This window comes from Bemisia tabaci, chromosome 3, assembly GCF_918797505.1.
Source record: "Bemisia tabaci chromosome 3, PGI_BMITA_v3".
NCBI lineage: Eukaryota > Metazoa > Arthropoda > Insecta > Hemiptera > Aleyrodidae > Bemisia > Bemisia tabaci.
Window position 1 is genome coordinate 15,239,131 of NC_092795.1, and position 19,576 is coordinate 15,258,706.

The 19,576-nt window shown below is 35.7% G+C and overlaps 3 protein-coding genes across 3 annotated transcripts; 2 read left to right on the forward strand and 1 right to left on the reverse strand.

The window, feature by feature from the left end:
• Positions 1 to 2,157: 2,157 nt before the first annotated feature.
• LOC109041948 (polyprenol dehydrogenase) lies at positions 2,158 to 6,738 on the forward strand (the record flags this gene model as incomplete). Its single annotated transcript, XM_072297899.1, is given in 4 exon segments — positions 2,158 to 2,331; positions 2,890 to 3,097; positions 3,964 to 4,165; positions 4,899 to 6,738. Coding segments are annotated over 4 exon segments (797 nt in total), but the record flags the coding sequence as incomplete, so codon positions are not given.
• Positions 6,739 to 7,431: 693 nt separating this feature from the next.
• LOC109041949 (uncharacterized) lies at positions 7,432 to 10,319 on the reverse strand. The gene is made up of 2 exons (XM_019058470.2): positions 10,077 to 10,319; positions 7,432 to 9,139 (listed from the first exon to the last, which is right to left on the reverse strand). Exon 2 carries the CDS (start codon positions 9,096 to 9,098, stop codon positions 8,100 to 8,102), a length of 999 nt encoding a protein of 332 aa, XP_018914015.1. The 5' UTR covers positions 9,099 to 9,139; positions 10,077 to 10,319; the 3' UTR covers positions 7,432 to 8,099.
• A 117-nt stretch (positions 10,320 to 10,436) lies between these two features.
• On the forward strand, positions 10,437 to 19,576 carry Caf1-105 (chromatin assembly factor 1, p105 subunit). The gene is made up of 7 exons (XM_019058471.2): positions 10,437 to 10,686; positions 11,736 to 11,868; positions 13,088 to 13,291; positions 14,633 to 14,729; positions 16,052 to 16,315; positions 17,409 to 17,639; positions 18,570 to 19,576. Exons 1-7 carry the CDS (start codon positions 10,564 to 10,566, stop codon positions 18,709 to 18,711), a joined length of 1,194 nt encoding a protein of 397 aa, XP_018914016.1. The 5' UTR covers positions 10,437 to 10,563; the 3' UTR covers positions 18,712 to 19,576.

Sequence of the window (19,576 nt, forward strand, 5' to 3'; positions counted from 1 at the left end):
TTATTTATCGAATCAAGTTCTAGCAATGAAAATTCGGACACCATAGATTCACCTGATTCTCCTTCAACTGTTCCAGAAGCTGTTGAAACATTAGCGCTTAGTGACTTGAAGAAAAATGTATATGTCATATTTGTTTATGAAGGTGAATATTTTCCGGGCGTTATTTTGGAAACAACTCAAACTGGAGCGAAGGTCAGTGCTATGACCATGGCTGGTCCAGATGGATGGCAATGGCCCGAGAAAGAGGATACGTTTCATTATGATCTAACAGACATTAAAGAAGTTATTGAACCCCCAACTATTCGCAACAGCAGAGGTGTTAGTTGCGTTCCAGAAATGAGGAAATATCGCGTTTAATTTTTTCCTAAGTAGGTCTAACTTTTTTTTGGTTTTTTTGTGATATTTAAGTTACCATAATGGTCTCTCATAACTTACTTACTGAGTTCTGTTAAAAAGTAATTTTGCCAAATACACTTATTATTTTGGTTCTATATGTTCCAGTCATTACATTTAAGAAAGGTTATAACTAAATAATGCACCTGAGACTGATTGCAAGTATATTTTTAAAAGCTAAGTAGGTAGTAAAACTGCAATATTATAGAAAATTCTTGATGAATATGTTTACTTAGTTGGTTTATTTTAAGAAGTTTCAATGTTCCTTTTGATATGAGATTGTTGAAAGTAATGAATTACTCATGGTTTACTTCAGGATTTTTGTATTCAAAGAGTTTATTCTGTTCCACTGTGCATTTCATTTAATTTTTTTGCTGTTTCTTATTTTTGATACATTAAAAAGTTTTAAACAAATTCAATTTTCTTCGATTTAAAATGTCCTACCTCCTAAAAAAATCCATTCTGAGGGAAAGTTAATTCATGCAGAACGTACAAACTCAGGTGAAGAAAGAGTTTTAAGATACATTTAAAACAACCTGTTTTGTTTTGAATTTCACGACCGAATTCATTGCCTAACTGTAAAATTTCAATGGAAAAAAACAATCTGGGTTCCATGACTTAGGGCCCTTTTTCGAGTGAAAGTAAAAATTTTCAGGGGGTGCCATGAACTGGGGCAGTTGGATGTCAATCACTGGTGCATAGGTGTCATTCACTGGTGCATCATGAATTTTTTCATTAAAACCAGTTATTTTAACATTTATTTTTAAGATTAAAACGAATTTTGGTTTTATTCACAAATTAGAAAAGATTTGCTGAAGATTGATTGCAAAAACTTAAAGATTCATCAAGTTTTGAAATTATGAGAACTAATCAAAGTCAACCTCCACCACTAAGGTGCCATTCATTGGCGCAGTTACCTTAATGTATGCATGATTACCATCAAGAGTTGCAACAGAGATATTAAGTAGAAATTGCAGAGACAAATGTTCATATTAAAGGAGAGACTAGAAACACTTACTTAGTTGCATCTGTACTAATTAGCTGGGATACAGAATTTTTTTTTTAGCCTTTCCATTCATCAAATCCTCCCCTTTTGAAAATTTTTTTCCCTCAGAATTTTCATAGTTTTATGACTTTTTCATCCATCTGTTTTCCCCCCTTTATTGCTCTTCAGCAATGAATTGCTGAGATTTTGCATTTACCGTACATGCGATTTTCATGCTGACTTGAGCTGGTCTTTTCAATTTCAAGACCCCTTAATTTTAAAACCTACTCAAGGCGTCCACAGATCAGGAGAACTGAGAATTGTCAGGAAATTTCATCAGCTCAGGGAATTCTATGTTAAAAGTCCCTGTCTCGCAACAACAGCAAATCGACGGCTCATTTTTATTTTTTTACGGTTGAAAATGAAATTGTTAATACTTTTAAACGTTCCGGGCTTTTGTTTATCCTTTCTTGTACTTTTGCAGCCTTCTCCCCAAATTAAGTTGTTATTTTTTATGTTAAAAACTGGAAACTAGGAGAACTTAAAATTTGGAATCAGAAACACTTAGCATCAGCCTTGTCCTCACAATGGAACTGTAGCTCAGTCCGGTTCGCAGTCCAATGCTTTGAGGCACAGTCTGAATAGTAAGTAGATGGACAAGGGTCAGAAAGGAATTGTTTACTTCAGACAAATTGATTGATATTTCAATATTGACCAATGTTCTATGTATGTCAAACGTAAATGGCTTATTAATCAAGCAATTTATTCCTTATGTTCAGGATGCCGAAATCCAGAAAAAGGAGAGCAGGCTGTTCAGAAGATCAGAAGTTTTGGTGTGCTGACTGGTACCACCAGTATTTATCCTTTAAATTTGAAGTCTCTTACATCTGTAAAACAGTTTGCAGAAAGTGTACTAGAAAACCATGCTCAAATCCACATCTTAATCAATAATGGTAATTATCAGTCAATCATTTAGTATAGGTATCCTACTAATTCCCCAATTTTAAAAATTTTTTTTTAATTTTTTTTTTTTTTTATTTGATAAACAATATAATTTAGTTAAACAAAATGAAATAACCTCAAGTTAAAGTTGCTAGTAATATTAGTTACATCCATAAGCTCAGAACGAATAAGCACTCAAATAGAAGTACCAATTAACCCTCTACAAACACCAAAAATAAAATATAATAGACTAATGTCTTTGTGACTAGTCAGAAAAGCTCAAACTTTCATATTTTATCTATAGTTAAATAATAACATCAAAATGCACTTTTGAAATTTTGGGGCTCTTGAAGCTTCCAGATATGTTCTGGAGAAATTTTAACTGATCTTCCCTAAGTATATCGCAATCAAATAACTAATTCATGCGAATGAATTTCTTTCGTTGATATGTCTGATGGTCGTTACCAAAATTCATACTTTTTCATGAATATCACTGGCAAGCTTTCGAGCAATATTAATGTAATTTTTTGCAAATGCGTCATTATTTGTCTCCTTCATTTTTTTTCTAGCTGGCATAATGTTTGTGCCTTTTGAAGAGACAGAAAGCGGTTTTGAAAGTCATTTCATGGTCAACTATTTGGGACATTTCCTTCTAACGCAGCTCCTATTACCAAATTTGGAATCTGGATCTCCAAGAATAAATCGGCGCATTGTGAATGTCACATCCTGCGCTTATAATTTATCGCCGCCTCTTGATTTCAGTGATATCAACATGAAGTAAGATTCATTCTTTATTTTTGAAGTCTCTACTAATGATAACCCCTGGCTAAATAGATCAAGGCTGAATTTATATCAGTGTAGAATATTGGATGATCTTGGGAAAAACAAGAAGACCAAAGAAATTTCATAGGAGTCTCAGTGAATCTACATGATTAGTTCATACTCGTCATTCAATTGAACAAGAGTTGTGCAGAATAAAGAGGTATTTATTATATGAAATTAAACAAGGCATGTTGTTACATGTTTTACATGAAAATCAAAGAAGCCTAAGGGAGGCTAGGAGGTTTGCGTCGTATAATAGGATTGAAGAGAGAGTGTTCAAGGAACCTTGTGGTTGCAGGGAAAGCATACATATAGCTGTGAATTGTGCGTTTGAAGAGTGCCTCATTGACGTTAATTCGAGAACATCAACCTGAAGTTTGCCGCCACAGCTTATCCAAGGGAGGCTATAATCTTATTAATTTGACAATAGAAAGCCTCCTTTGTGTAATACTACATATGAGTGTGCTAATAGTTTTTGGTAGAGCCCACGCCAGGTAAGTTTGAGCAAGCACTTTTAGAGTGCAACAAAAGATCAGTTATATTTAGCTTAGCATTGGAAATAAATGTAAGAAGCAAGATGGTGGATTTTTTTGTTGCATTCTAAAAGTGTGTAAAATTACTTGGCGTTAACTTTAAGGAAGCTTCCAAAACACGTTTGATATTCAAGAAGAATCTTACCAGTTATTATCGGAGTTGGACTCTAGTAAAACTGAGCTTTGCTGCTAATGTTGTGTTTGAGCCTCTCAACATCCTCAATCACTCAACCTTTCATTAGTTATCAGTTTTTATTCAATGCAAAACTTTCAAACCTTTCTTCCTAGGGAACAGTACATTCCTCATGCTGCATATGCTCGATCCAAGCTTGCTCAAGTGATGTCTACTATCAGCTTAGAAGCAAAAATGCGAGAAAGAAACTCCCCGGTTCAAGTGATGGCTGTTCATCCTGGTATAGTTGACACAGATTTATTTGACGGAACTCTTCTCAAAGTTGCAACTCCCTGGATATTGTCAAAACTATCAAAGGTACTTAATTATCCTCTGTTCATTAAAAATTTAGAAATGTTTTTGATTCTGGTCAATTAGCAGATAAGTATAAAACACAAAAAATGTGGCCCAAACTGTAAGTAACATGGTGGTACCTACAACAGTGCTGAATTCACAATGTTCTGTGGCCAAAAAATTTCAAAAATTTGCAATGTATTAACAAATTTGAAATCTAATGAGTATCAGTGCAATAAGTATGTATAATATTCCAATTGATCTGCCCAAGCTGAACACTCTTTTCCCTCGGTCTTACACTGATGCTTACTAGGTTTAAAATCTTTGAATCTGAAGAAAATTTTTGAAATTTTCTTGGCCTTGATTTCCCCACAGAGTTGTGTGAACCCAGCACTTCTACCACCCTGTCAATTATTGGCAGATAGACTAAGAATAATTTTTAAATTTTCCATTTTCCTTTCGCGAAATTTTAGGAAAGGAAAAGTATTTAAATTGCAAATTTCTGACACATATATAAACTCCATTAAAAGTGGGAAGGCCTGCAAGAATTTTTTGCATCCCTGGTGAAGTTAAATGTTTGCTCCAAGCAAAACCCATACAGAATCGGTCAGCCCAAATTCGGCTTGACCACCTATTTTTCGTTTGAATTGTAATTTTGTATTATTGTATATTTAATTCTGTAATTCAATCTTGACATAGAATAGATTTTATGACGTCCATAAATTTATTTTTTAAAACAATTGATCTTCAATTTCAGACACCAGAACAAGGAGCAACTGGGATTGTCTATGCTGCAATAGCTAGCTCATCAGAGGGAGGAGGGGGAAAGTATTACTCTAATTGCACCATCCAACCTTTCGATCCTATTGCGTGTGACGTTCAAGCTCAAGATAAACTGTACCAATTCTCCATGGATAGCATCAAATCCTTTCTACCACAATTACGTAAACCGTCAACTCGTCAAGCTTGATGGAACTATACTTGATGATCCTTGAATGAGGTGCCTTTTCATCCGCCCAAGAAATTTTGCCCAGAAGTTGACTGCAGAATCAACCATACCTCTTGGCTATGGATCAGGAATGGAAAGTATTTCGTAGTTTCTTTATTATTTGGAATTATAGAGTAATTCCAAAAATTGCGATACCATTTGAATTGCGTACTGTTAGAATAAGCAGAATCCAAAAACCTCAATTGGAGGTAAATGACAAGTAATTTTTTAACAAAGTTTTTGCTTTTCAAGAAAAGGTTGTGTCGTAATCAAAAAGTTTTTTCTGTAGCAGGCTCAAGTTTCAATTAATTAAAACATTCAAAATTTAGTGATGATATTTTTAGAAGTCGTAACTTAATTCTATAGTTAACGGCCAAATAACGGCATACTGAGTTCCAAAGATTGCCAACCCAATTTCAAGCATGTTGTGCAATTTTCCTTTGATGTTTAAAATTGTTGAAAATATGTTCATGATTCTTTTGCTCTCAACTGCAGAATCGCTTAGTTCTAGAAACGCAGAGAGAGCTCTGTACCTCTCTCTCCTCTCAGTTTTGTAATGGAACTCACTCAAGTTCATTTTTTGTTTTGCTACTTGTAATTTTTGGTGTTTGTGACTTCGATTTTTGATCAGAAAATTGTTGAGCCAGCACCATTTTACCATCCCGTCCTGTGTATTCTAAAATGATCTTCGTATTTTCTTTTGCCCCGTACAAATTAACATTGATATTCTACATTTTTCCAGCCTTCAAAATTGATTCTTTTGGTCTTGGTGTCCTGATTTTTAGGACATTTTTTTATGGTTTAGCAGTGTTAACTTGGGAAGTCAGAATGGGCCCTTGCACGTCTGTGGCCTGTCTCACACTGCTCTAAGGTTTTTAAGAACAAAATTATCAATTCAACATGCTTGACTACGATGAAGTAAAAATTGGAGACCTTTGTGACCGCAGTCTTCTTATAATAGTGGAAAACCATCTCCCATTTTTAGGCTAAGAATGAATTTTCCTTTTCCTAAACACTTTAAAAATGTCGATCCATAGAAGAAGGGACCTTAGTTCATAGGAACAAATTTCTCAGTAGAGCCGTTTTTAATGAGTTGGTCCCAAAAATTGTACGCAGAGATTTTGATGGAAGACTCACCCTGGTGTCTCAAACAATAATTGCAAGTTGTCTTCTTCATTTTCGTTCCCATTGACTCATTAAGGGCAAAAACATCTAACAATTTTGGACCCTGGCCATGGCAGATTAAAATATTAATGAGCTTTTTTTTAGATCTACATTCTTTACCCTCCAGTTTTGATCATCAAACTGCTGTAACTCCAGATCTGTTTGACATTTCTGGTATTATTCTGTTCCATGATATTTACAGACAACCTCTCTGCTGTGGCATGAACAATTCAATTTCGGGTCTTAGTGGACTGAAGACGTAAGTATTCCTTTTCTTGTGAACAGCCACTAATATTCTTTCTAACTTAAAATACTCCAAAAAAAAATTATGTGATAGTAAAGCTTTAACCTTATTTACATTTTATTGTACATTACTATGACTCTTCTATGTTTTTATTTCTCTGTTCCTTTTTTAAAGTACAATTAAAATATTTTGTTACTTTTACATATTCTCTTTTCTTTCCATTCACTTAGATCTGTCCCTGAAAATTTGTCCAAGAACCTTGAGTGATCAGGAGCAAAGGGAGTTAATGTCAATAAATCTCACCATGGATATTTTGATAGTTCTGTTTTGAAAATTTTTTTTGGCAAAATAATTGTTGCCTAGTTTTAAAATTTGCATCAATGTGTTATTAAAACGTGCAACTAGGGTATCTGGTTATATTCAGGACCCATTTTGTTTGATTGAGAATACTTAGATATCGATGGCTGAAGAGCAAAACAACATATCTTTGTTTGTCACACTGCAAACTTCCAATCATACTTCATTGTTTTTTTTTTGTTTTTTTGTTTTGTTTTTTTTTTTTTTTTTATTGGGCGGAAAATTAGTCACCTAGGTTAGGAGGTTAGGAGTCGTAGGGCGCGAGGGAGTGCTGTGAAGCGACTTATATTTATGTATAAAATTAGTCAACATAATTTCTTGAAAACTTCCTTCACTTTTTTTTGATGTTTGCAAAATAGTCTGTATAAATTTCGGGCTATAAAATTGGCTCAATCATCCTTGAAAAATAAAAAGGGGGCAGAAATATTGAAACATGGCAGTGGAGAAATAAGGTTGCGCACTTTGGCCATCCATCGTTATCTTGCCCATTGAACCAATTTGATGAGTGAGAACAAGTTCTTTAAAAATGCACTATAATTAATATTAATAAAAAATTCATTTTAATAATCATACCTGCTTACAGTAGGTAACAGATAATATGTATATACAAGATTATGCAAACTTTTTAAGAATAAGCAATGTACAAAAATTCATAAGTTCTAATTTTCACTATCATTTTCAATTTCTGTCATTTATTAAAATAGCACTTCTTATCCAGGGAGGAAATTAGAAATTCAAGCTTCACCCAATATTCTACAATAATTATGAATTATTGAGGAGTTACAAAATGAATTTCTGAAGAGAGAGAAGAAGAAAAGAAAAAATTAAGAGTTAACCAAAGTTGGCATAATTTTACACAGCTTTATCTTGTGGCTTAAGTGTTCACTGTTCATTGAACCATAATAAAAAGTCAGAGATAAAACATGAGGGCCCACTTTAGGTTATGTCTTGTAAGCTGCTTTGTCTTGGATTATTAGTTCAAAACTTTCAAGTCATTAATAGCGTGCGATCTATTTGAAGAAAGAACTGCAATGGATTGAAATAAGAAGATGGTTCAAAATGCAGAGCCCATTCTACACTAAATGCCTGACACATTTTGAGCAGTGAAGCGTGAATTTGTAGATCATGTTAGGAATTTGACAGAAAGTTTTTAGCATCATGGTCTTTTCACAAAAAATGAGAAACATAAACTTCAAGTAGACTGCCTACTGAAGTTTTGGAACATGAAACTGAACTTGCGGAATGGGCCCTGCTTGAGTGTAAACAAGATGGCCACTAGGAGGTCCTGCTTGACTTGCATAGACACCATGAGCAGAGGATGAAGCAGGAGGATTCGGAGGTCTAACAGGGTACCCACTTATTGCTCCTGATTTTGCGGCTTGTGGAACAGAAATTCCTTGTTGCACCGAGATAGGCGGCCTGACAGCATAATAGGTTTTGTCATCTGGGAAAATTCCAGGAGTTTGTGGAATATAACTTTGATTCATTGGCGCTCGAGGAATATACACGGGCTTGGCTGCTTCAGTAGGAGGTTGAGCAAATTGAGCTCCGCCATAAGTGTAAACTGCACTGCTAGTTGTTGTTGGACCATAAAAGCCACCATACTGCTGGGCACTTCCCTTGTTCCACAATACAGCTCTTACATATTCTTGACCGTGTCGAGTGTCCTCTGTAACTTTCTGATAATTAGCGCCGGGTGCTGGCTTGAAAGAGTAACCTTGACGGTATGCAGATGGCGGTGGCGAAGGACTCCTCGGTCGTTTCAAGGTACTCGGTTGCAGAAGGGAATGAGATGCTGGTACTTTGTACAGCTGGTTTTGGGCTATATTTTGTTGGAGGAAAAGTGGTGGAGGATGAGCGACTGGATACCCTTGAATACCCATCATTGCATTAGTTTCTTTCACAATCTGTCGTCGCCGATTATCATCTTCATTCAGAACTTTTTTGAGCTGTAAAAACAGCTGGTGTTTTTCATCTTTTAATCTGGCGAGTTTATTTTCGAGTAATGTGATTTCCTCACGTGTTTCTGCCAACGTCATTCCATCTTTCATTGCCTGCTTCTCTCGAGCTTTCCGCTGTCTTTCCTCTTCTGCATCGGCTTCTTGCTCTTGTTTTTTCTTTTGACGTTCTCTGGTTATGTGGGCTTTTAGGGCTGGCCACATGGCTTCATTCCGCTGTGGCTGCCCAACCACAACGGCCGGCATTTCAGTCACTTTGACAGTTGACAGGAACGGCTTCAAAAAAACTGCAAATAAAGAAGAAAATAATGTATGTAACATATAAGAGGAATCAAAAGGTGAATTTTACAGTAAAATAGAAACCGACATGTGATGGAACTTCGCTGTCACTACTCATTTGAATGGTTATAATCCATGAAGAGTTTTGCTGTTTTAGACTTGCTTGGAGTTAGTCATTTGACTTTCTGGCTGAAACCGACAAACTTTTCCAACCTATACTCATGTTGAGTGTATCTATGTAAGAATTGTGTTGGGTTAGGGTTTTTTAATGCAAGTGCAAGTTTTCTTGACTTCATAAATAAGAAGACACTCGTCAGAACATTGAATGGTTGTAGCTGGTGCAAATTACCTTCGGTAACCACCATTTACAATTGATGAAGAAAGATAAATTCTATTTAAGAACTAGCCGTAAGAAATGTCAATCTAAGTGGATTAGCAGTCACCAAATTCTTATTAAAGATGTTTATGCTCCATGGATATTTTTCACATTTCTAGGTGATGAGCTAAACTTGCTTTAACCAGAAATGAAACACGGAGCGCAAATAGATTTTATAAGTGCTCCTGGTGGAAGACTTTCTGCTAATAGTGCAATGTAGTATTCTCTGCACTCATGTGCTATTTAATTTGCCACCTCGTGAGTAGTATATTAAGGTGAAAAAAATGATGTTGGACTCGAACAAGTCACCCTAGAATGTGGTAAATACCCGTAAGTGTGAGTGAATTAAGAATTGGAGACAAATGAAAAGTACCATACCCCCAAATGTTGCTTCGACTATTATCACAATAGGCCAAAATTTACATACTTGCGAATTGCACACTTTTATCGCCAATTTATTAGCAGTGGTGCTTAAGAACTGTTACTGATAGAATACAATATCTTCTTGTCAGCATTAAGTATAGATGACAAAAATTAGAATGCATGAGATTCCGCAATAAGAAACTTACCAGTTAACAAATGAAATACAAAAAGTAGGTTACATATTCGCTGTACGGAGTTGGCACATGACGAGGAAAAAAATCAGTTAAGAACACAAGTCAAAAAAGACTAAAAATATCACTCATAAAATACTATCAGTTGGATTTATCTGAAAACCTGCGAATAACTGAAAGTTGAACGCTAGAACTTAACTTTCGGGTGAAATTAGGGGCTCAAAGAACTTTGAAGAGCTTTCTAACCAAACAAAACAAAAACAAACCAAGCACTGTTAGTCCAAAGCTTTCACGCTAGAGCGCAGTGTAAGGTAAGGAAGATGGGAAGCTCGGATTGGTTGGAATTTTGCCGCGAAATCATATCTGAAAGCGGCAAACCTAACCTCGCACTCGCAGATTACTGATACCTCTGTTCTCTTTGTAAACTAGCTACCCTTATTATCGAAATTTATGTGTTTTAATCCCCATTTTTACTTTCAACTCTGAACTCCACTTTTTAGAAATGAAATACTCGAGCCCTGAAATTTCATGGCATAATCGAGATCCTGTTCTCAGTGTTGATATTCAGCGTTCTTCTACCAACTTTTACAGACTGGCCTCGGGCGGAACGGATTCACATGTTTTGGTGAGATAGTAACTTATTTTTTCCAAATGTCCCCCCTTAATATCCGTTAGAATTCTATCTACGGAACTTGGCTACGAAGCCTTACCATTCAGTAGATTCCTATGGGTGGCATTTTAAGCCCAAATTACACAGTTCAACTTGTCATCTGACCTTAGCAGATAAAAAGTTGAAAAGAAAATTGAATGCAATCAAATTTGATTCAAGTGGCTTTTCCCTGTGACACTGTCAAATAAGATTTGGGTATCTCCACTGGCTTCCAGATTGCGAAAATACAGCTTCGTTTAATTTTGATGGGAAGATTTCATCACAATTTTCCATCCATCTGACGGTGTCAACACGATGTGAATTTAGGATAGATCTTTAAAAAGCAGATCATAGTTAATAAGTACCTACCATGGTTAAGAAAACCATCACACAATTACTTACTTTCTGATTTTTTCATGCATTGAAGGTATTACGACAAATGTGAAAAAATAAAAGTACTGAGTAAGAAATTAATCACTGAAACAGCAGATGAAGAATGAAGAAGGGCCAGTCCATTAATCACAGAAAATTTTTAAATTTTGAGGTTAGAGAAACCCAAAAATTTTTCGTCCATTTCTCTAATGAGGAATAGTCTGTTTAAAAGAAGACAGGAATAATAAGTAAGCTCTTTTTTCACATCCTTTTTAGTGCTTTTCTGTTAATAATAGCAGTCGTAATTGAACACAATTAAGAATTAAAACAATTTGAGATTGCACTTCAGCAATGGCAAATTAAAGTATTTTTTTTTTTTTTTAATATTTTAAAATGATCATAAAGTTGTTTAGTTTCATTTAGATTCAACTCAAAGTTGACAGATATTTAAAGAGGCTTAGGAAGAGATCCTGCTTTGTTACTAAGTAAAGTTTTATTTCTTAAGTGTTGTCCTCCGAGTTTGAGCATCAAATTGAGAGTGGTGGAGTGAGGCATAAGGAGTGGTCATGGTTGTAGTTGTGTGTACAGTCAATGAACATAATCAATTATCATTTCATCACGCTATCAATTTTTTTTTCTCCTCTTTTTTACAGATTTGGCATATTGTTATAGAAGAGAATGGAAATTCCAGAATTGAGTTTGCCTCTGATCTCTCCAGGCACCAAAAAGCTGTCAATTGCGTCAGATTTGCCCCCACAGAAGAATACCTTGCCTCTGGAGATGATGGTAAAAGATATTCACCTCTCCTACCTTTTTTTTTTTAATAGAAGGGTTACTTTTTCAGGTGTCTGATGTGTTTAGGTACAAATGAGAAAAAAAAAACACTAAGAAGTGGCCCAAATACTGTATGTAACAAGGTGGAGACAAGGTGGTGATTCATTTTTAACTTCAATTATAATTTTTGGAATTTCTTGGCTTTGATTTCCCGCGAAATGGTGTGGATCCAGCACCCCATTTCTCCACCTTGTTTAGTTAGATGACTAACATGAGGCAAGATGGGAAATTCATCATCAAAAAAAGTCAGGTCTTAAAGTTCTAACAAAGTTATGAACACTGCTGTCAAGGCAGTACACAAAAAGTAAAAATATAATGAAAAAAGAGGAAAACGCCAAAGAAAAATATCATCAAAAGACTTTTCAACATTGAAACACACTTCGCTTCTAAAAAAGTGTTCATAGACATATGCCTATAAGTCATGAGATCATTCGAAATGTTAGTCAATTCATTTGCATCAATTTTTCGCCCAACTCTGGGGAGGGGGGGGGGGGGTTTGCATTGTAGCGCCTCCAAAAGTTGGCACACTCGATCGATTATTTCGAACTCACTATCGTGAAGCAGCGATAGCGCTCTTAATGTAGGTACCTTTTGCGGCAGGTGCAGCCCTTACACCAACCTTTGTAGCAACTCCTCATTTGTACCTTTTGCGAAATCTCTTACGCCATGATGTATATGAAAGAAGTAAATTCAAGTAACTAACAAAAAATTATAGATGGCTCCTAAAAACTGGCTTTTCAGCCGAGGTGGCTTCTAAAATTTTTGGGGAAGGCAAAATACTGTCAATGATTCTCTAAATGATTCTGTCAAGTGGCTCCGAATTGTTGCCCTTAATGTTTCTTAATTTCTGAGCCACATCTTCTAACATAGGCATTATTTCTTTGATGATTTCTGTGCCCCTCAAATTATCCTGAAGAGTTGCCGATTATTATAGAACTTTAAACGTTCTGACATGTGTAGTTCAAACACAATCAGAATAGAGACACAATGGATAAAAATAATTTTTAATGCTTAACAATTTTTTGCGACTAAAATTCTTCTTGTCCTCCATAAACTTGCTGAAAAGTCCAGAAAACTCCTTATAGTCCTTGAATTTTGTTTTTTTTTACATTAAATGACATAATGTCAATGCAACATCATAGATGAGAAAGTGTTATCTTTCTTGTTACAGAGGCATCAATCATCCTCTGGAAACCCAAAACTGAAGCAGATTTTCCAGAAGACAATGATGAAGGTTTCAAAGAACAGTGGCTTGTATGGAAAGTTTTAAGAGGGCATCTTGACGATATTTATGATTTGAGCTGGGCTCCCAATTCCAAACAATTGATATCCGGTTCTGTTGATAACACAGCAGTTGTCTGGGATGTGGAAAAAGGTATGGAAAGTATCATTTACAATTTTTAGCGTCTTAAAGCCCATACAAAGAAAAAAAACATGTTGCCTCAATGATTATCAACTGAAAAACTTTGTTGCAAGGATTACTGGTTAAAATAAAATCGGCATTTAGGCTAGTTGACATTAAATCGCTTTATAATCAAATAATTCACCTTTTTAGTTGATGAAGCGCTGTCTCGTAGTTCTTCATTGACAATAGTTGTTTGAGAAGCTGTCAAGTAAGATTCAGTAATTGGCTGACGAATAAGAATCTTTTCGAAATTGTTGACATTTTCAAAATTTAAAGGCACAAACATCCCTAAGGAGCCAAATTGCAGGGACAGATTGGATCAAATGACACATGGAGGTGAAATCCTTTCTGCAATCTGCGGTTAAAAAGGAGAACCCCCGAAGCTTTCACCGCTGATCAGGCTGAATTATTTTCACAAGCTCTCCATGTGATCTCTGGATATTCTTTTATTTTCTTTTTGCCTCAGGATTAGTGTAAAAAATTGAAGCTGTTGGCTGATTCATCCTTTCGCTGTTGCATGACTGGGTGATTGATGTCCAACGCAAAGCCAAATTTTAAGTATTTATTAAGGTGTTCATAAGACTCACTGAAAATTACGAAAGAAAGAAGGTTAAAATAAATGATCAGTAGTGTCCTCAGGAAAAAATATCAGTCTTTTTACATATATCATTCGCGTCTTCACAGTGGATGCTTCTTGTGAGGGTGCTTCCGAAAATTTATTCGTTCATGTATTGATAAGTTGTGCAGATTTTCTCACTGGACCTGTAATATTCATTTTATTCATTGAAATACTTTGGAGTTTTACTGAAGGCTAGTACATCAAATTTTGGGTTTTTGACCCCTCTGAACTGACTGAGCAATGATTTCAAACATAAATTTTGAGTCTTTTCAATACTTAGTGTTTTTTTCACCCTCATATCAACAATTAACTATGAAAGAGGTGACCTGGTAGCCAGAAATTTTAATTTCAATCTTTCCAACCATTTAAGGATGCTGTAAAGAAATTTTGAATCTGTTCAAAGGAGCCATTTTGAACGAATGAATTTTCCTCAAGATTCTTTATTTTGGTTCAAAGAGCTTAAAAAGTGAAAGGGTTTAGTCAAATTTATAATGCTCTGACCATGTGCTTTGCTACAATTGGTACTTGGATTAAACTTAAAATGTGTATTTAAACTCTTCAGTCGCTATGGTGGTATGTATTTTTTTGAGCTCCCTTCATGGTAAATCAGTCAGTTGTTCTTGGGATTTATTCAGCGGTTTATGAAGCTCAAGTTTGCTTTCGTGTTAATCTTTTCATTGTTTATTTTTCAGGTCAAAAAATCGCAAGTCTGGGAGAACATAAAAGTTTTGTGCAGGGTGTTGCGTGGGATCCCAAAAACAAATTAGCAGCAACTTTAAGCAGCGATAGGTTTGTCTCATTTTATCAATTTCTAACTTTGAATAGAGCTTTTGTATTCAGTTGAAATCTGACACTGATAGTCTGCATTACATGTGATTAGGGATTGTTCCTAAAAAAGGTAACGCTAAATTTTGTATTTTTCAACCCCTTTTCCCTCAAAATACTTTTGTGTTGTAGGCCCCTATTCTTTGACTCTCTAAAACAAAATGGCATAATGCCCTCCTTGACTTCAATGGGCCTGTTGCATGCAAGAGATACAGCCGCGCAAATAGACTTTTTAGCGGTTAAATGACACGAAAATTACGATGGTCACATTAAAACAGTCTGAAATACACTCCTTACTGCGCAATTTGCGTTGTTAGGAACGCGCTTTTTCAAATTTCCCGCGTCTGGGGGCAGTTTTCGAATCACCGGAAACGAGCAAATGGCGGGCTCGGTGATTTCCGGAAGATGCCGAGTCGTTGTTGTTGTTGTTATTTTTTCCTTCAGTTTGTTTACAAACCCAACGTGATCTCTTATAGTAGTCCATATACGTTTATGCGGTAACCAAATCGATCAACTTTTAAATATCCAACGCAATCCTTCTACATTTCATTTCACGATATCACGAGCTCCGATTTTTAGGTTACCTATGTCGTCAGTTTTAGTTGACCGGAAATAGCCGCGAATTGCCGTTAATTGTTTCCGTTAGGAAACTGCCCCCAGACGCGGGAAATTTGAAAAAGCGCGTTCCTAATAACGCAAATTGCGCAGTAAGGAGTGTATTTCAGACTTTTTTAATGTGACCATCGTAATTTTCGTGTCATTTAACCTCTAAATAGTCTATTTGCACGGCTGTATCTCTTGCATGCAACAGGCCCATTTGATGGTTGTATTCCATCCAATCATCCATTCCTAGATGTTGATCCTCTCATGAAGTTCTCCATGAAACCTCAGTTCAGTTTTTCCAAAAAAATTAACAAGTGCTCCACACTCTCTGCAGTGTATTGGCAGTGAACCGATAGAATTTTTGTTAAAGAGAATTTTTTGTCACAACGAGCGGTAGTCAATAAAAATACCCAGGCATGCGAACCATAGGCTACCTTTGTTATAGAGAAGTTTACGTTATAATGGGTGTTAGCATAGAAAGAGAGTATTATACCTTTTATACAAAATATTTCATGATTTTTACATAGGTTTTCTTGAACAATGCCTCAATGTTTCCCTTTAGCTAATTTTCAGTGGCGCTTTGAACATACTTAAAATTCATTGATGGATTTAAAACTTTATGAAGGCCAGCAAAAACACTTCATTCAATTGCAATACTCTAACCTTACGTAACTTTGTTTCAGGGTAATGAGAGTCTATAATTTAGCAACGCGGCGCGTTGTGAATCGTGCATATAAATCAAAATTATCTGTCCCTGAAAATCATCCTATGGAAGGTAACGTGCAACGATTATTCCACGATGATACATTGAAATCTTTCTTCAGGCGGCTAACTTTCTCACCAGATGGTGAGCTTTTAATCGCTCCTGCAGGGATATTAGAACCAGCCCAACAAGGAGAAAAGCGTGTCAATACAACACTAGTATTCACCAGGAATAATCTAAGCAGGTAACTAAAATCCTTTTTAACAGGTTGAACTATTTTTAATGTCCATATTGTAAAGGATAGGGTTGGTAGGTCACGGACGGTAGGCTGGATGCTGAGCTGACATGTGGGGTATTCTTTAGGGTTGCCTCTGATGCACACAATGATTAATGCTCTCCAACAGCGCTGCCCATATAAGATGCTGTGACGTCACTGGAATTAGATACATCTATGATTCAAGATTGATTTGTAGACTTTGACCTCTTTGAAAGCAGGCGCTCCTGTGAGTCTTTGCCGCTACTTCTCTGATCAGTCTCTCAGTATAGACTCCTATATGTTCCGTCCTGTAGTCTGTCAGTGCATCTTATATAGGATGTTTATATTTATGATTGATGCAACTGAAAATGTCATTACCGCATCCATGCGAGCACACCTTGCGCAATTTCTACATTGGCATACCATGGTTTTGGTGCTGGTTGATTTTACTGGGTCTGAACAATACAAAAAATTCAAAACTTTCACTTTCTGCAATGTGTTAGATCGGTGACATAGTTGACTTTTAGTATGCTCCTCTCCTTTTTGTTAAATATGCTGTATTGTTTCTACTTCAACAATTTAATTAGTAACATGTAGAGTTTTATTGTATTAAAAGCAATTGGGGAGTAATCTAGTGCCAGCTGGTCTAGCGAGAAATCTTAAATGACTGATTTTCAAAGGCCTTAAACGGAATACCAGAAATTAACAAAATTCTTAAAGTAATCAGACTGATTACACTCAATTGCAATACTAAACCAGATATCGTCGCTCCTCTGAGGTAAGAGTGTGTCTTCATTTACAAGTGAGCCCAGTTGTCCCTATAACTCCATGCTTTCCAGGGCCCAAGTGGAATTGGGGATAAATCCTTACGTTCGAGGAGTGGCGATATGTGGGAGCATCTAAGCAATTTCAGAAGTAAGCTTGTAGGGTTTCTTTCAATATCTCTTATGAAGGAACTTATTAAATATCAGTTTCTACTACAAAAGAATGTCAGAAAATTTTATTCGCACTTCAAAGTATTACTTATTTTTTATTTTGTCTTTCACAGAAAATAAATACATAATTATTCTTTCTTTTTCAGGCCTGTCTTATATTTTCCAACTTTTAACCAATACACAGTAGCCGTACGCTGTTGTCCTGTTTTGTTCCAACTGAGAGACATGAGCGGTGGAGCGCCTGTCTTTGCATTACCGTACCGAATAGTAATTGCAGTGGCAACTCAGAAAAGTGTCCTTTTGTATGATACGCAACATGCTTCACCATTTGCGTTCATTGCCAATATCCATTTTACTAGGCTCACTGATCTTACCTGGTAAGTCAATGGTTTCAGTTTGAAACGTATTCTTTTGAACTTTACTCCCCTCCTTACGCAATTATGAAATCGACACCTCTAATATATTAATATAAATGACAACTGAGAAAAAATTTAAAGTTTTAGATCAGGCTTTGTTTCCTCGATGCTTTTGAAGTGGAGACCTGCGAGTAAGATTGATTAAGTTTTTTCAGCCAATGTTCTATTTTGTGATTAGAACCAATCAGTAAAAAGCGAGTAAAGCAGAAATTGTTTTTATTCTTCCAATTTGTTAAGGACTTTTAAAAAGAAGCTCTCTAATGATAATGTGCGAAACAGGTCCAAACCTGGTTGTAGTGGTTATTTTTGAGACTTGTCTTGTGCATTCAACAAGTAGGCCCCTGTCTTTGGCCAAAGTTGTGACCTCCCCAAAAATTTTGGATCTGTACGGTAAGGCATTAAAATTTCAAATGAGAGAAATACTTGCAAATTTATCACTGGAGAAAAAATAATTTTAGCAGACCATGGTTTGCGCTCTCATTTACAGCACGACAAAAGCTTTCAGAAAATATCTCATGATAGATGTCATTCACTGCGGCAGTACATACCATGGTTTATTCCGACTTGGAGTTTGGAGTCATCAATTGTTGATGCACACAATAGCACTTGTTGCTCGACCTAAAACAGGAATGAAACCAAGTTGGAAGAAACCAAAGTACGCACTACTGGTGGATGACATCATACACTAAGGTTTTTCAAGACCAATATTTCCATTAATATTGAACGTTTAAACTTGGTATTTGAACAGATCTTATGATTTTTGCTGATCTATTATCTGAAATCATCAAAACCTCGACTCTGTGACCAACACAACTGACCCATTGTTTCATCAGCAAGGATCACATTGAACCTTTCATAGAAGCCTTCATCCTAGCTTGCATGTTTTTACAGGTCATCTGATGGCAAGATTCTGGTAATTTCCTCCACAGACGGATATTGCTCGATCATCACTTTTGCCGACAACGAGTTGGGAATTCCTTTTGTCCAAGGAGAGGATGAATCAGGAGTGGAAAAGAAAATGTCTGTAGCATAATTGTGTCCATTACCATAATTTCATAACTGTGATAAGAATTTTTGATAATCAATTTGACCAAGTCCATGATTATGTGCTTTCTATGATTTGACAGCTCAATATCAAGTGTTGCCAAAATGTTTTAATTTTTTATTCTTATTGTAAAAATTTGTATGTAATCGGGGATCTCACTTGAGTTTTCACTTTTTAAAATAGGAGTATAATAGCACTCAGAAAATAAATATTCCTGCCTAGCCATCATTGATTGCTTATTTGGGTATAAGTATCAGAAAACTGTCCTAAATGAAGTCTTCCACTGGGTAATCATGAATTCATTTGTCTTTTTAATCTTCTCAATGGATAAAAACAACAATTTTGACCTTTCTGACTGGCCTAGTCATTAATGCTATCTAATATTATTATGCATTGCCATATAGATAACATTCTGAAAATCCGATCTGTTGATGATTTTACTCTCATGAAAAATTGAGCTTTGTCATCGCAATATATATATTCACACGTATTGTCACTTTTCTGATGTAAGGGCGTAACTGATCTTTGAGTAGAGCCCTATTGTCCATATAATACTGTAATAGGGCGTATACAAGGAATGACAGTTGATAAATTTTGTATTTATGTAAATTGAAATTACCAAGTAAATTGATGGGAGGCATTTTTTAATCGGATTAAGATACACACTTACATTTAATAATGATAGAAGTGAAAATCCTATTAGACACTTAAACACAATTTAGATGGAAAGTACCATTAAGTGATGTATCTATACAATACTCTTACTTACAGATATTTTCTGAAAGTCCAGTGTCACCAAAGAACTACAAAAAATGTTAAGAATTCAATAAAACTATCCGGTTAAAATCCTTCA

What these genes read in the sequence shown, in the direction of transcription:
- LOC109041949 (XM_019058470.2), bottom strand. Translation starts at nt 9,098, where the DNA reads ATGCCGGCCGTTGTGGTTGGGCAGCCACAGCGGAATGAAGCCATGTGG.
- Caf1-105 (XM_019058471.2), top strand. Translation starts at nt 10,564, where the DNA reads ATGAAATACTCGAGCCCTGAAATTTCATGGCATAATCGAGATCCTGTT. An exon ending in TGTCTGGGATGTGGAAAAAG is followed by an intron (nt 13,292 to 14,632) that starts GTATGGAAAGTA and finishes TTTATTTTTCAG; the next exon opens with GTCAAAAAATCGCAAGTCTG. An exon ending in ACCAGGAATAATCTAAGCAG is followed by an intron (nt 16,316 to 17,408) that starts GTAACTAAAATC and finishes TTTCTTTTTCAG; the next exon opens with GCCTGTCTTATATTTTCCAA.